The sequence below is a fragment of the Toxorhynchites rutilus genome, chromosome 3 (genome assembly GCF_029784135.1).
Source record: "Toxorhynchites rutilus septentrionalis strain SRP chromosome 3, ASM2978413v1, whole genome shotgun sequence".
In the NCBI taxonomy this organism is placed as follows: Eukaryota; Metazoa; Arthropoda; class Insecta; order Diptera; family Culicidae; genus Toxorhynchites; species Toxorhynchites rutilus.
The window spans coordinates 76,921,110-76,935,119 of record NC_073746.1 but is presented as its reverse complement, the minus strand read 5'-3'; the positions used below and the strand labels follow the sequence as shown (position 1 = coordinate 76,935,119).

General features: G+C 38.1%; 1 protein-coding gene across 1 annotated transcript in view; it reads right to left on the bottom strand.

Annotated features, from left to right (window-relative positions):
- The window catches only part of LOC129773248 (S-phase kinase-associated protein 1-like), a 31,944-nt gene extending 18,346 nt beyond the window's left edge, over positions 1-13,598 (bottom strand). The window contains exon 1 of the mRNA XM_055776841.1: positions 13,466-13,598. Within this exon, the coding sequence (XP_055632816.1) occupies positions 13,466-13,598 (133 nt within the window). The remainder of the gene's footprint in view (positions 1-13,465) is intronic.
- Positions 13,599-14,010: the final 412 nt, after the last annotated feature.

The following is a 14,010-nucleotide window of genomic DNA, read 5'->3' as shown; positions in this document are numbered from 1 at the left end:
AACATTCCCTATCAATTCATGCAAACATCTTTCCGATACAGTAAGAAATGTTCGAGTTATAAGCATTCGGAATCTTTCATTTTTCTTACATGTTCTGTGTTTATGTTTTCATTTTACCCCCCATATACTCCGGTTAGACGTAGTCCCACGTCAAAACAAACTACAGGAGATGGAGTTGGCACACATCATACAAAAAGTGAACATTCCGACGAGCTGGGTTCATCACATGACCGTTGTGGAAAAACCAACTGGATCCACACGGGTTTGCCTTGAACCCTCGGAATTAAATGAATCTCTTAGAAGGGACTTCTACCAAATTCCAACATTGGAGGATCTTACAGCAACGTTATGCGGAGCTGATTTTTACACTGTTCTGGATCTTAAGGATGGATTTTATCATCTTGAACTTGATGATGCGTCCAGTAATATTTGTTCATTCAGTACACCGTTTGGAATTTTCAAGTTTTTGACACTGTCGTTCAGTCTGAAGGTTTCAGCGGAAATGTTCCAAAAGTGGAACGAGTATTTTTTCGGCGACATTGACGGGGGGATCATTTATATTGATGATATTTTGATTACGGGGAGGACACTCGAGGAGCATGATCGACGTCTTTACGCTGTGCTACGCAGGACTGTTGAGGTGAGCGCCAGATTCAATTCTAAGAAGATTCAGCTGGGGCACGAAAGGTGAAATACTTGGGTCATATTTTTTCCAAGTCTTCGATTTAAGCTACCAGTTCGGTACCAACTCGAAGGCGAAAAGAATGGTGAGCTGAGAGTTCAGCTGGAGAAGTATCAGCAAAAATACAAACAGGATTATGACAAAACTGTACGACAGAGAAATGAATTTACTGAAGGAGAACAAGTTCTAGTGCATGATCAAAAGACTAAAAAGTGGTTTAGAGCAGAAATACTTCGAAAGTTGAATGAACCACGATCGTATGTTGTGAAGATCAGATTGACTGATTTGCGGAGAAATTCTAAGTTTATTAGGAAAAAGAAGTAACCTAGAGAAGGGAGGTGTTGTATATGATAGAGCCTCGACTGTGGATTACTCTATGTATAAGTGTATCATTTAATTAGTAATAAAGCCAGTTCTTATTGTACCACCAACCAGTACAGATGTGTGTTTTATTTTATTACATCGAACATTGTTACTAGTAATAGCCAAATACTAATACGTTATCGATTTGGGTTGTTCATGATTATCAACCTCATTCCCAGCAATATATATTATTTTCACAAATTTCTATTATTTTTTTTCTCAATGATTCCACAAATTAAGATTAAAAAATGTGTAAAGTGTGTAAACATGTAAAGACGATTTGATGGCTTCAAACATAAGAGATACATAAATACCAAAAATATCGAAAGAATATGACTACCAGCAACAAGTTCTGTTATAAATTCAAAACTTTTGATTGATAATTTATAATACGAATGGTATCACAGAGCTATTCGATCTGACGTGTGAAGCGCAGATATTTTTTTGGGAAAATGAAAGATATGTTAGAAAAATGTAAACCAATGTAAATCGAAAACTTTATGACTTTTCACTTATAACTTTTTCATATACCGCACAATGAATCGCATATAAAAAACGGGCAAAACAAATTCACATAAAAAATGTTCTCAAAAATTCGTAATTTCTTCGGAAATTTCAGGTCAATCTACTTATCAACTACTCTCCCGTATTCGGAATTCCGTCCAATCATTTGTTGCAAATGTGGCAATCTTATCACACAATTCGATATTGACGACATTGTTAGGTTCAGGACTATGTCGTCTAAGTATTAAAATAACATCGAGTACAATTTTCTTTCAAACTTCAACAATTAAAAATGGCTTTTGGTTCTGCTAATCTGATGATCTGATGCTCCACAAAAACGGATTTTGACATTTGTTTTGCGTCAAGGCTAGGTTACCAAATTTGCATGCGATGATCAGAAACTTTTATCTGACAATCTTTGGGTAGAACCATATTCGCCTCAGCTGAGCAAACCTTATATATTATGAGTTCCGCGGTTCGGTGAAGAGCAATGAATACATCTCCGAATCCATTGAATAAAGGGAGCAATATGGATATGTGTTCAAATTCAAAACACCGACTTGAAGTATACTCGATTGAATGACAACGACTCAATAATGAGACAAATTGGCCGGCACATCAGCTCCAATGAAGTTATCTGATGTGTCTTTGGGTTCCCAATTCATGAATGAGACCCAGCAGTTATAAATTGAGCCGTCCATATTGAAAAATTCCCACTGTGAAACGCCCTTAATACACGGTCGAACCAAGACAATCTTATAATTTCTAACTATATGACGCTTTAGGAAAAGTCTTGAAACGGAATTTTGTCTTATCAAAATATTGATTCTGATCAAAATGGATATCGATATGCAGTTTCTTGCAATCCGGGAAAGATGCATTACATAAATTCAATCTAATTAATTTATGAGATACACAAGTAATCATCGGAATTGATTCAAGTCTCTATGTGTAACATGACAGTCTAAGATTAGCAATTATAATGAGTATTGATAATTAAACCATGTTACAGTCGCTTTGAATCAATGTAAGCGCATGGTTATCTAGTCGCACAGGAATATTGAACGAAGACTGAAAACATGATAATTTTGAAAAATCATAATTCAAATAAAATATCTGATGATCATCTCTGATTTTTGGATATGACATGTAAAAAGGCCTGAGCTTTCAAGAAAAAAAATAACATTGCTCCCTCTGTCTCTAAACCATGTAAACTATAAAAAAATTAATTCAATCAATAATAACAATAACAAAATCCGAATGTTTTGCAAGCGTTATATTTTGGTTTTGGCTTTGATTGGCTTTAATTTAATATGTCGATCATCTGAATCGGTCAGCAGTTCAAAAGTTATGATTTTTGACGTAGAATTACGTCTTTCAAGAAGGGTGTCAAATCAGAAAACAGGTCACGTTTTGACGTAGGACTACGTCTTTCATTTCTATACTGTGGTGTAAGTTCAAAGTTTCGAAAACGAAGCGTTACGCTGGAGAACGAGATTTCGAGAGTTAATAGCTCCTAAACAACTCGACGAAATGTTATGATAAACCCTTCATTCGAAAGATAGAATGTCTACGCGTTATATGCTTGTTACATTTTGATCCAAAAACGTTTTTCAATAGCCCTAAAATTGCTTTCAAAACAGGCTATTGAAACCACACCAATCGGTATATAAACGAGTGCCGCTCGGAAATCCACTCAGTTATGATTGTGCAACGATTGAGGTAGGATCCTTGGAATGGATTGATGTTTCCCTAACACAGACTTCTAAACCATGGAGCCTGAGGAAATCGGCATAGCAAATTAGATGCAAGCAGCAGGAACTTTTGTACTCGTTTGCGTTTTAGAAAATTGGAATGTTTCCCTAACACAGATTTCAAAAACATGGAGCCTGGGGAAATTGTCATTGCAAAATAGATGCAAACTTCGGGTACTTTTGTACTCACTTGCATTTTTTCAAACCGGAATATAAATTCCGAAACCAAGAAGTTGGAAAAATTGGAGTTGCAAATACATTCAAGTCGGCAATACTTACATACCCCAATGCATTTTTACACTCCGGAATTCGTTTTGCTAACACGGTCTACAAAAGCGGATACAAATGCAACGCTTTGGCTCGATTATTCAAGACTGCATTGGAAGATATCCCTTCATGTCGCCACAGCTCACTGAACTTCTACGCATACCGTTTGATAATCAGGCAAAAAGTTGATAACTATTTGCTGCGATAACTACTACCGTAATGCATGAATTGACATACATTGGGATTTGTTTGCAATTGAATTCGTAAATAGTTTCATTCATTCACTACTTTAATCAATAATTTAATTAATACACACAAAAGATAGCTCTAAACAGTGGCGATATCGTACCCAATGAGGATCATCCGAGGTGGGATTACTGCTAATTGAAGAGATGTAATAGATTACTAAGCCAACGTTAGTCCTACGTCAACCTTGCGGTTATATCATAGGTATAACCAATCCATAGTTTTTATGAAATAAAGTTAACGTTAATGACTATTTTCACTATGAACTAATTTCCATGATTTGCATACCATTTGTTCTGCCGATTTGTGTGCTAACCCTACCCGTATTTCGAATGCTTATAACTCGAACATTTCTTAACTGATCAGAAAGATGTTTGCATAAGTTGATAGGAAATATTTCTACGCGTCTATCACAATTAATAAAATGTTATTTTTCATTAGATGTACAATTGAATAACTGTAAAATGTCAAGCGTTATCTAAACGCCCTAACTGCCGAGTTTTGATTGGCCCAATTTACGTTTTCCCCAACAAAGACTTCAAAATTAATGTGGCTGGGGGAATCCGCCTTGTCAAAACATGCAATCCGGGAGTATTTTTTCCCACTGGGCTGTGTTTCCCTGACACGGACTTCAAAATTTATGTGCCTGAGGGAATCCGTTTTGCAAATGCATGCAAGTCGGGGGTATTTTTTGGTGTTCAGTACTTCTGTACTCGCTTGTCGTTGTGCAGACCGGAATATGCTTCCCCAAAACGTACTTTTGAACTGAGAGGCTTGTGAAAATCGTCATTTCAGATACTAGAGGTGAATGAACTTTCGCGGTTCGGGAACTACATAAACATGAGATGTGCAATAATTCCAGAGAGAAATGTAAAATACAATGATCGTTTGACAATTCTTCCGTTCACATATTTTGGTAGTCATAGGCATCATATCAAACGTTCATCAAATTTATTTGTAACGAAGAACATGATATATTACAAAAATTTCGATGTTTTCTACAATAATATTCGAAATTGTAAACAAGTGGTTTGCCCTATGTAATTGCATAGTTCTACGTCGAAAATATGCGGTCGTGTCCTAGATACAACCCCTTACATTTTTTTGAAAAATATCATTATTGGAAAAAAAAAAAAAAGGAAAAATGATTCCTTGGACCTCCCTTAAATAGAAATGATCAAATCAATAAAAAAAATAAAAAAATACGGGGTCTAGTATTTTGCAATAAGGAAAAAAAACTACCAATTTTAACGAAAATCATAGAACCACTATATTTGGTATGGTATGGCTGTATATGAAACATATGGTTTAAAATTGCTTTTCAAAGGTATATAACACAATAACGATATTATTATTGTTACACCCAGAAGACTCCAGTATTTAATATGAAAATGATGCGCCATTCATTTGTGTAAAGCAGCCGTTACTTTTCTCCCATAATCCTCTCCCCAACCCCCATGACGAGCTATAAAAAAATCGGCCAATGTTTTCGCTGACGAGTACAATAAGCTCCGTTCTGAGAGGATTTACCATTTGCGTATTTTTACAGCAACCAAACCTCGACACTTCATATGAGAACCAAAATATTATTTTTTACCATTGTTGTGGAGTCCATTTAATGGCACCACATCTCTCGGTCATTGGAAACACATCGCTTCAGAGCCCAACCTTACAACACGTTAGCCGATTAGAGCGGTTCCTCCGGTTCCACTGCAGTCTATGTATACCCTCTTGAAAATGGGAAAATATTCTGTTAGTAACTATTGGGAAGCTTTTTCTCTCTCTCGAGGATTTATGCGAAGCCAGCCACCGTTTGGTCATCCCCGGTAAATTCATGCTCGAATGGCAAGCAACAACTGAGTTGTTGTTGAGGAATTAAATTTAGAATTACAAAAAAAAACTTCAACAATGGTCATTCGAAAGGGGATTTTAGGACGCAATGTATGAATCGACTCGCCAGATCTGCTGCTGTAGATACTTTCCCAGCAAGGAAAGGACGTAAAAAATCGCTCCCAAATTGTACACGATGGTCACCGGCTGGCCCACTCGTATGCACCACTTGAGACAGCTTTGCCTCGGAAGCCTTTCACGGTTGTGCGATTATTAGCCTCTTGTTTGGAAAATGACGCCACTTGTCGGTCACTCCGGCGACATATCGTAAATCACGGACTTGCCCATCACAACATCGGATTTCTCCATAATGCAGAAGGGATACAGAAAAAAAGTGGAAATCATAAATCAAACCATGTATAAGAGATGGCAGGGGGAAGGTTTGGGTGGGAAATCAAGTACGGTTTTTCACCTGGAGCAGAACGGAGTAAACCGGACCAACTGACATAGTAGTAACACGTGAAGCAACACGGGTTAGCGTATGTGCAAATATGAGACCCTTGAATTTCATCAACAAGATGTTATAAAAATAAGGCAACCAACCGAAAGGAAACCGAAGCATTGACTTCGAATAAACGTAGGATAGCGAAAACCGGAGGTGATGGTGAAAAATGAAAGATGTTGCAACAGATAAACTCCTTCTTCTGAAACTGGCCTGCGATGAAGACCAGAGTCAAAATTAGGCTCTGGATTCTTGACAAAGTGTGATTACAAAACTATACATGTCAAAGATACTTCCTTGAAATTTCGCAAGTAGGTGAAGGACTGACTCGAATCCATCTCTGATAGCGGGATGCTCGAATTCAGCCGGCCCTAAATATTAAAGTGCATGCATGACTCCAACTGCTGAAATCTGTTAAGTGAGAGCAGCTTATTCTAGCAGCGAATCTGAACCTTTGGTAACGAATAAAATTCACTGCCTCCATGGAAAAGCAATCCACAGCACAGCACATCGGCGAGGATGGGTCGAGCCAGATAACATTTTCGCATCATAATATATGCATGGTAGTGCGGTACGAGGCCAACGAAAAAAAAACGTCTTATTAGCTTGTGGCTAAACTGATTAACATATAATAAAAGTGTACGGAAAAACGTGCACTCGCTTCGGTCTCATGGCGCATGGGAGCGGGAATGCCATTGGGCTGCTCCTCCGATACATAGATAATGTGATACTTTATGCAACGGATACAGGATAGCGCGCCCCACAACGGTCGGATGCGGGACGGCGGGACTCGTGTGGTGTGGAGTGGGCGGTGAGCGCGAATAAAAATATTTTACAGGTGATCACTGCTTTTGCGAGAAACACCAGTCAGCACCACGTCGAGAGTGCTTTGTTGCGAAAGAGCATAGCTCATTGCAGCATTGCATTAATTTTCGATTATAGTGTTCTCCGAAAGTGATGATAATTATATGCAAATGAGCTAAGAATATGAGCACATATTTAACGCGGAATATTTTTTGCAGTAAAAAGCACTCTTTAAAGATCAACGGCTGATGATATGTTGCATGATCAGCCGGTACGCTTGCACTATGGAAGGATTACATAAAATCGAATCTATCAAGCTTTAGACAATATTGAAGCATAATGGGAGCAATTGTTTGTCTTAGCGTTGAATGAGCATTCCTGACAATAAATTACCTTTTACGATAATGTTTCGACTATATCACGTTCATGTTATTTTCAAATGCATTTACCAGTGTTTCTGAACATAGCATCATCAACATTTCTATTTTTTCTCAGTAGATTGGTTTTATATTTTTTTATCATTCCATAGGCCATTGGCTGAGCAAAAAATATTGCATACGACGACAGAAAAAGACCGTTTATCAATCCGTCATCAGAGGAAGCCCAGTTATCGATAAATTACAAGCTTCTTTTGTTTGACACTTGATTGTAAAGCCTGTCCACGTTAAATTTCGGACACTTTTCTTTCAGTGTAGTTTATGAAATATTTCACTAATCAATGAAATATTTCACTTACATGACAGCTGAACCCTCCTCTTTATTTCGATGTCCAACATGTTTACATTCTTCTCCAGTTTGGTAAAATGGCGTCGAATCATGTGGAAGTACGCAAACGCATTTTGCGTGAACGGCAAATCCAACGCTGTCGGTACGCGATCTCGCCAAAAAACTAAAACTGCCGAAGAGTACCGTGTTTAGTGTGTGCAAATCGTTTGACCAGCGCTGTGGATCGGAAGGTTGGAAGCAGAACAAATCGAGAGTATGCTCCCGACAGATGGAGGAAATTATTGAGATTTGAGCCATTATTGAGAAACATCCCAACCTTTCAGTTAAAAATGTTGCTCGAAAGGTTGGAAAATCAAAATCATATGTACAAAAAGTGAAGCAGAGGCATGGACTAAAGGCGTACAAAGTGAAAAAAGTGCCCAATCGTGATGACAAGCAAAATTTCACTGCAAAAATCCGTGCTAAGGTGCTCTACACCCAATTTTTGCAAAAATGTTCATGCACCATAATGGACGATGAAACTTATGCTCTCGAAAACTTCAAACAGCTTCCGGGTATCGCTTTTTATACTGCAATGCGAAGGAATGCCGTAGCCGAGTATTTCCGGGCCAAGAAGCAGTCTAAATTCCCCAAAAAGTACTTGGTTTGGCAGGCCATATGCAGTTGTGGCCGAAAATCCAAATCTTTCGTCTCTACCGGCACTATCAACAAAGATGTCTACGAGAAGGAATGTCTCCAGAAGCGGTTGCTACCATTCATAAGAAGCCACGACTCTCCAACGTTGTTTTGGCCAGATTTGGCCTCTTGTCACTATGCAAAATCCATCCTGGAATGGTATAATGCACATGAGGTCGAATATGTGCCAAAAACAGCAAATCCACCGAACTGTCAAGAACTTCGCCCAGTAGAAAAGTACTGGGCTCTAATTAAGCGAAAACTATTCGAAATTAAGAAGAAAGCAAATGGCATTAATGATTTCAAGAGGAAATGGAAAAGCGCCGCCGGATGAGGATACTGTACAGAACCTAATGGCAGATGTTCCCAAGAAAGTTCGTAAATTTCACAGACAACGTAATTAACATCGAGGTAAGATTTCCTTGTTTGAGATATAAGTCTATTTTACTGAACATTCACCTCCAATTTCGATTTGCATTTACTAGTGGCGTGAACACACCCAAAATCAGACGAACTTGATAAAAAAAAATTGGTAGTTTTGTTCCTCATCGCAAAAAATTAGACCCGTATTTATAATTTTTTCATTATGGTGTAAGCTGACCAAATAGTTCAAGAATAGAAACGGGACACGCAAACCCAAGAAAAAAATGTATTGTTTAATATTTTTTGAATAATTTTAAAGAGTGAATAAAACCGAGAATAAATCAAATTAATCAAACATTCTTATATGTACTTTAGAGTGTCAATGGATGTATGGAAAAAAGTGACCTTCGAATTTCAAACGGATCTTGTTTATGAATGTTGTCTCCCACAAAAACCCTATACCCTATGCAAAATATCACCTCAATTGGACTTCATTTACTAGTGTCGCACAGCCGTCAAAGTTTTTTTTTTTTAAATCGAAAAATCACCCAAGGAGAGAGTAAAGGAAATCGGGGTTTTCAACGAGGCAAACCGTATGGATTAGAGTGCCAATGAAAATCATCATATCGATTTTTCATACGGGACTTCCTGCAAAAATACACTATGCAAAATATTAGCTCATTATTCATTTATTTCCTCGCAGATGTCAAAATTTATGTTTTCTGAAAATCATGAGATCGGATTTTAAAAAAAATTGATGCCAAATGTCTTAGAATTGTCTGAAAAGTCGATTTTTGAGGAAAAATTTTTTTTATATATAACACTAATTCTCGACGTTTCATGCGATTTCAAGACATTTGGCATCAATTTTTTTAAAAACTGCCGATTTCATGTAAATCCTTGGGTGATTTTTCGATTTTCGGAAAACTTAAATTTTTACATCTGCGCCAAAAGTAAATGAAGTCCGAATGAGCTAATATTTGGCATAGGGTATTTTCGCAGGAAGCCCCGAATGAAAAATCGATATGATAATTTTCATTGGCATCCTAAACCATACGTTTTGCCCGTATTCCGAGAAAAAGACAAAGACCCAGAGTGTCAATTTTCGACAAAAAAAAATTTTCAAAGTGACAGTAGATCTCCACGTTTCATGCAATTTGAAGACATGTGGCATCAAAAAGATTTTTTTTGAAAATCACACTAGTAAATGAAGTCCGATAGAGCTGATATTTTGCATAGAGTAGTTTTTCGTGAGAATCAACATTTTTAATAAAGTCCCGTTTGAAAATTCGAGATGGTCATTTTCATTGGCACTCTAATGAACCCGCTTAGTTCCCTATAGCGAAGTAATATTTAGATGCTGGAAAAACCGGTTTTTTACTCCAATTTTTATATTTCAAATTCTACATAAAAATTGTTTTCGTACGACTTTTAGAGCTTATTAATACCAGCATTTTGCGATACAGAACTTGTTAATATATTAATCCTGCTCAAAGTTATTGATGGGTTTTCACTTAAAAACTCATGATTCCAATTTTAATTAACTCAAATACAAAAAATAACATGTCTTTGAAAATCACATATTATATAGAGTGAAATTCTTTCAAATTCCGCCAACAAACATTTTTTTATGTTTGCCCCAGAAAGAAAGGCAAGCAGTTGAAGAGAGCATATTTTTTGAGAAGAAATATCAATAACTTTGTGTGAAGTTGAGATATTGACAAGTTCTACGTCGCAGAATGTTTGCATTAGTATGTTCTGAAAGTCTTTCGAAGACAATTTGTATGGAGAATTTGAAATATAAAAGTTGGAGCAAAATAACAGTTTTTTTTCACGGTGACCCTAATGCAACTTAGAAAAAAGACGCTATATCGGTTATTTCAAGAGATAAAAAAAAAGTTCTACAAAGATGTCTCAAATAACTGGGACCACAACATTCTCGAACTATGTTTACCTTTATCTATAAAGTTAAGAAAGTTATATTTTTTTTATTTCATCTACAATTTTGGTTACCCTATTTTTGATAACATGAAAATGAGCGCTCTGTTATATGTAACAACTTTGTCCAAGACAGTTTTTGTATATAATAACTGTCGAGCTCTGTGCTCCCGTGGCCGAGTGGTTAGCGTCATAACTAACATGCCGGGTGTTCGGGTTCGATTCCCGTTCTTGTCGGGGGAATTTTTCGTCAAAGAAATTTCCTCCGACTTGCACTGTGATCACGCGTATTCTAGAGCTTGCCATTCAGAATGCATTCAAGGCGTGTTATTTGGCATAGAAATCTCAACTAAGTACTAATAAAAAATTACGCAAGTAATACTACGCTGAGACGGCGAAGTTCCTCTAGGAACGTTAGTGCCATTGAAGAAGAAGAAGAACTGTCGAGCTCTGAATGCTAATTTCCACTTAAATGCATCTCCTGGACCATTGTGCATTGATTTAGAGCGGCTGTAAAATGGTAATATTATCCATTATCATTATAATTTCTAATCTTTGACTATCATGTTATACGTAGAGACTTGAATCAATTTTGATTCTATGATTTTTGTATGTTATGTGAAAAAGCCCCAGTTTAAAAAATATATTTAAAAAATATACGGCCGTTAGTCCCGAAACCATGTAAACTATGAAAACAAATGCAATAAATAATGCAATTGTTATATTTTTTCAAACAAGAACAGCTCAACAGTGTTTAATTTTCAAATTCACTATAGACAGCGATCAGCCAACATCACATGTTAAAGCTGTTTAAGAGTTAATTCGGAAATGTTGTGACGATTACTCGCGCCACTCAGTGGAAGCATTCTGTGCGATGAAATGTGTGTTTGTTGAATAAAATAAGAGACTATACCATGAAATATGTTTGCTATATATTGTAACAGGTGTATAGCTGTATATGATATGTATTTAGCTTTTCATGTGTAATTTCCCATTTGTACTTATTGAAGGTTATATTTATTATATTTATTATATTTATAAATTATTCAATTATTTTCGTTATTTATTTATTTATAGAAATCTTTATTTTTCCGTTGTTAATTCTTCGTTATTTATTATGTTAGTTCTTCTTTGTCGGTCCATACGTTCACACTTGCCATAATTGAAGATTCACTTCCGCCAATTAAATTCAAATACGCTTCGCATATTCAAATAATTTGTTCGCCAGAAAGTAGGCAATCCGATAACTCGAGCACCGTGGATTTTTCCATGCACTTCATTACTATTTTCGATCATTTTCTTCTTCTGAGAGATGATTGGTCACAGCGAAGTTTGTCTTGCGAAGGTGACTCAGCCGAAGGTCGCGTCCTATTCGTGCCCTTGAGGGAAGGAGGAAAATGAGAAGGTCAAATTTGGGAAGTACTCGCGAAAGCAGGATAGATGTTTTAAGTGTCCACGTTTTTGAATTTCGGCCTAAAGGGTGTGTCACATCAAATTGCATGACGGAAAAAACGCTGTAGAAATTTTATTTTTAGGAATTATATCTTCAGCTTTCGCTTATAATCAGATAAGAGTGTATAGATCACGTTGGCCATGCTTCACTGTCAATTTTTCGTAAATTTGGAAAAATGTCGTCGAACGAAAAAGAGCGTCGTGAATTAATCCTGTGCATTCATTTCGAGAATCCGGAGTTGTCACATCGGGACATCGGTAAGATGCTGGGAATCGTCCAATCCACGGTCAGCAGAGTACTAAAACGATACTTCGAGAACCTAACCATCGACCGGAAGGTGAAGAACGGCAAAAATGGATGCTCCGTCAGTGAAAAAGATCACAAGCGCGTAGTTAAGCAGTTTAGACGTGATCCGAGAAGTTCGGTCCGGGATGTCGCCAATAACCTGAATTTGTCAAGTTCATTCGCCCAGCGGACCAAGCAGCGGGAGGGCTTGCGTACATACAAGGTTCAAAAGGCTCCTAACCGCGACGAAAGGCAAAACATGGTGGGGAAGACGCGAGCCCGGAAGCTGTACACCGAAATGCTGACGAAGCCGCATTGCCTGGTAATGGACGACGAAACCTACGTCAAAGCGGACTTTCGTCAGCTGCCGGACCTGTTGTTCTTCTCCGCAGAGGACAAATTCAGCGTTCCGGAGGAGATTCGCAAGCTGAAACTATCCAAGTTTGCCAAAAAGTACATGGTGTGGCAAGCGATCTGCTCTTGCGGAAAGCGGAGCGCCCCCTTCGTGATGACCGGCACGGTAAACGGGCAGGTTTACCTTAAGGAGTGCCTACAGAAGCACTTACTACCACTATTGAAGCATCACGAGGGCCCCACCATCTTCTGGCCGGATCTCGCTTCGTGCCACTATTCAAAGGACGTGTTGGAGTGGTACGAAGCCAACGGGGTCACCTTCGTGCCAAAGGAAATGAACCCGCCCAACGCGCCGGAGCTTCGCCCAATAGAGAAATATTGGGCGATTATGAAGTAGGCCCTCCGGAAGAACCCAAAAGTTGTCAAATCGGAGGCGGACTTCAAGAGAAAATGGATTTCTGTTCAAAAAAAACTACAACCTGACGTTGTACAGAACCTTATGGACGGGGTAAAGAGGAAGGTGCGAGCATACGGGCTTGGGCTCGAAGTATGAATAAAAAGAAAATGCCAAAAGTTGTTTAATAGTTTTTATTTTACTGTCTAAAATTTTCAAAAGGATCGGTCTACTGGGCGAATTTCTACAGCGTTTTTTCCGTGATGCAATTTGATGTGTGTAGACAGCAACCGAAAGATCGCGAGTTGTCGCGATTGCTAGCTACTTAGCAGACTTCCAAAAATCTCCAGACATTTCTCGTCCATTTTGTCTCGATGCGTGAAACGTTCTGGAAGTGTGGACTTGGTCGCGAACGTGTAAGACTTGTGGTAAAACGTGATAGTTTTCTGAATACTCATTGTCCCTCAATGTTTCAGTTCCCGTGTAGCTAGGTATAATAGTTTGAAAACTAGCTGACCAGTACGCTTTTAAGCAAATAAAACAGAGGTAAATTTTGAATGGTGCTCATAGTGAACTCTGATTAATTATATCTCGTCGAATAGCCGTTCGACGGCTCTTTGTCTAGGATAGACAGTCATCGAGGCAAAACACGCGGACGACAATACCGCCGAGCTAGTTGGCTCGCTACGACAATTAGCAGAAACAATTAGCCAAGCTGAACCAATAGCTACAGCAGCGACCGTTTGTCATCTCCGGCGAACAGCGAGGCAAAAGCGAATTCGAAACTCGCAGAGAGACACAATCGTCTACTATAAGCTAAGTATCGAGTGACGTGAGTAAATTCTCTGTGTTTTATGTCCGTGTGCACAT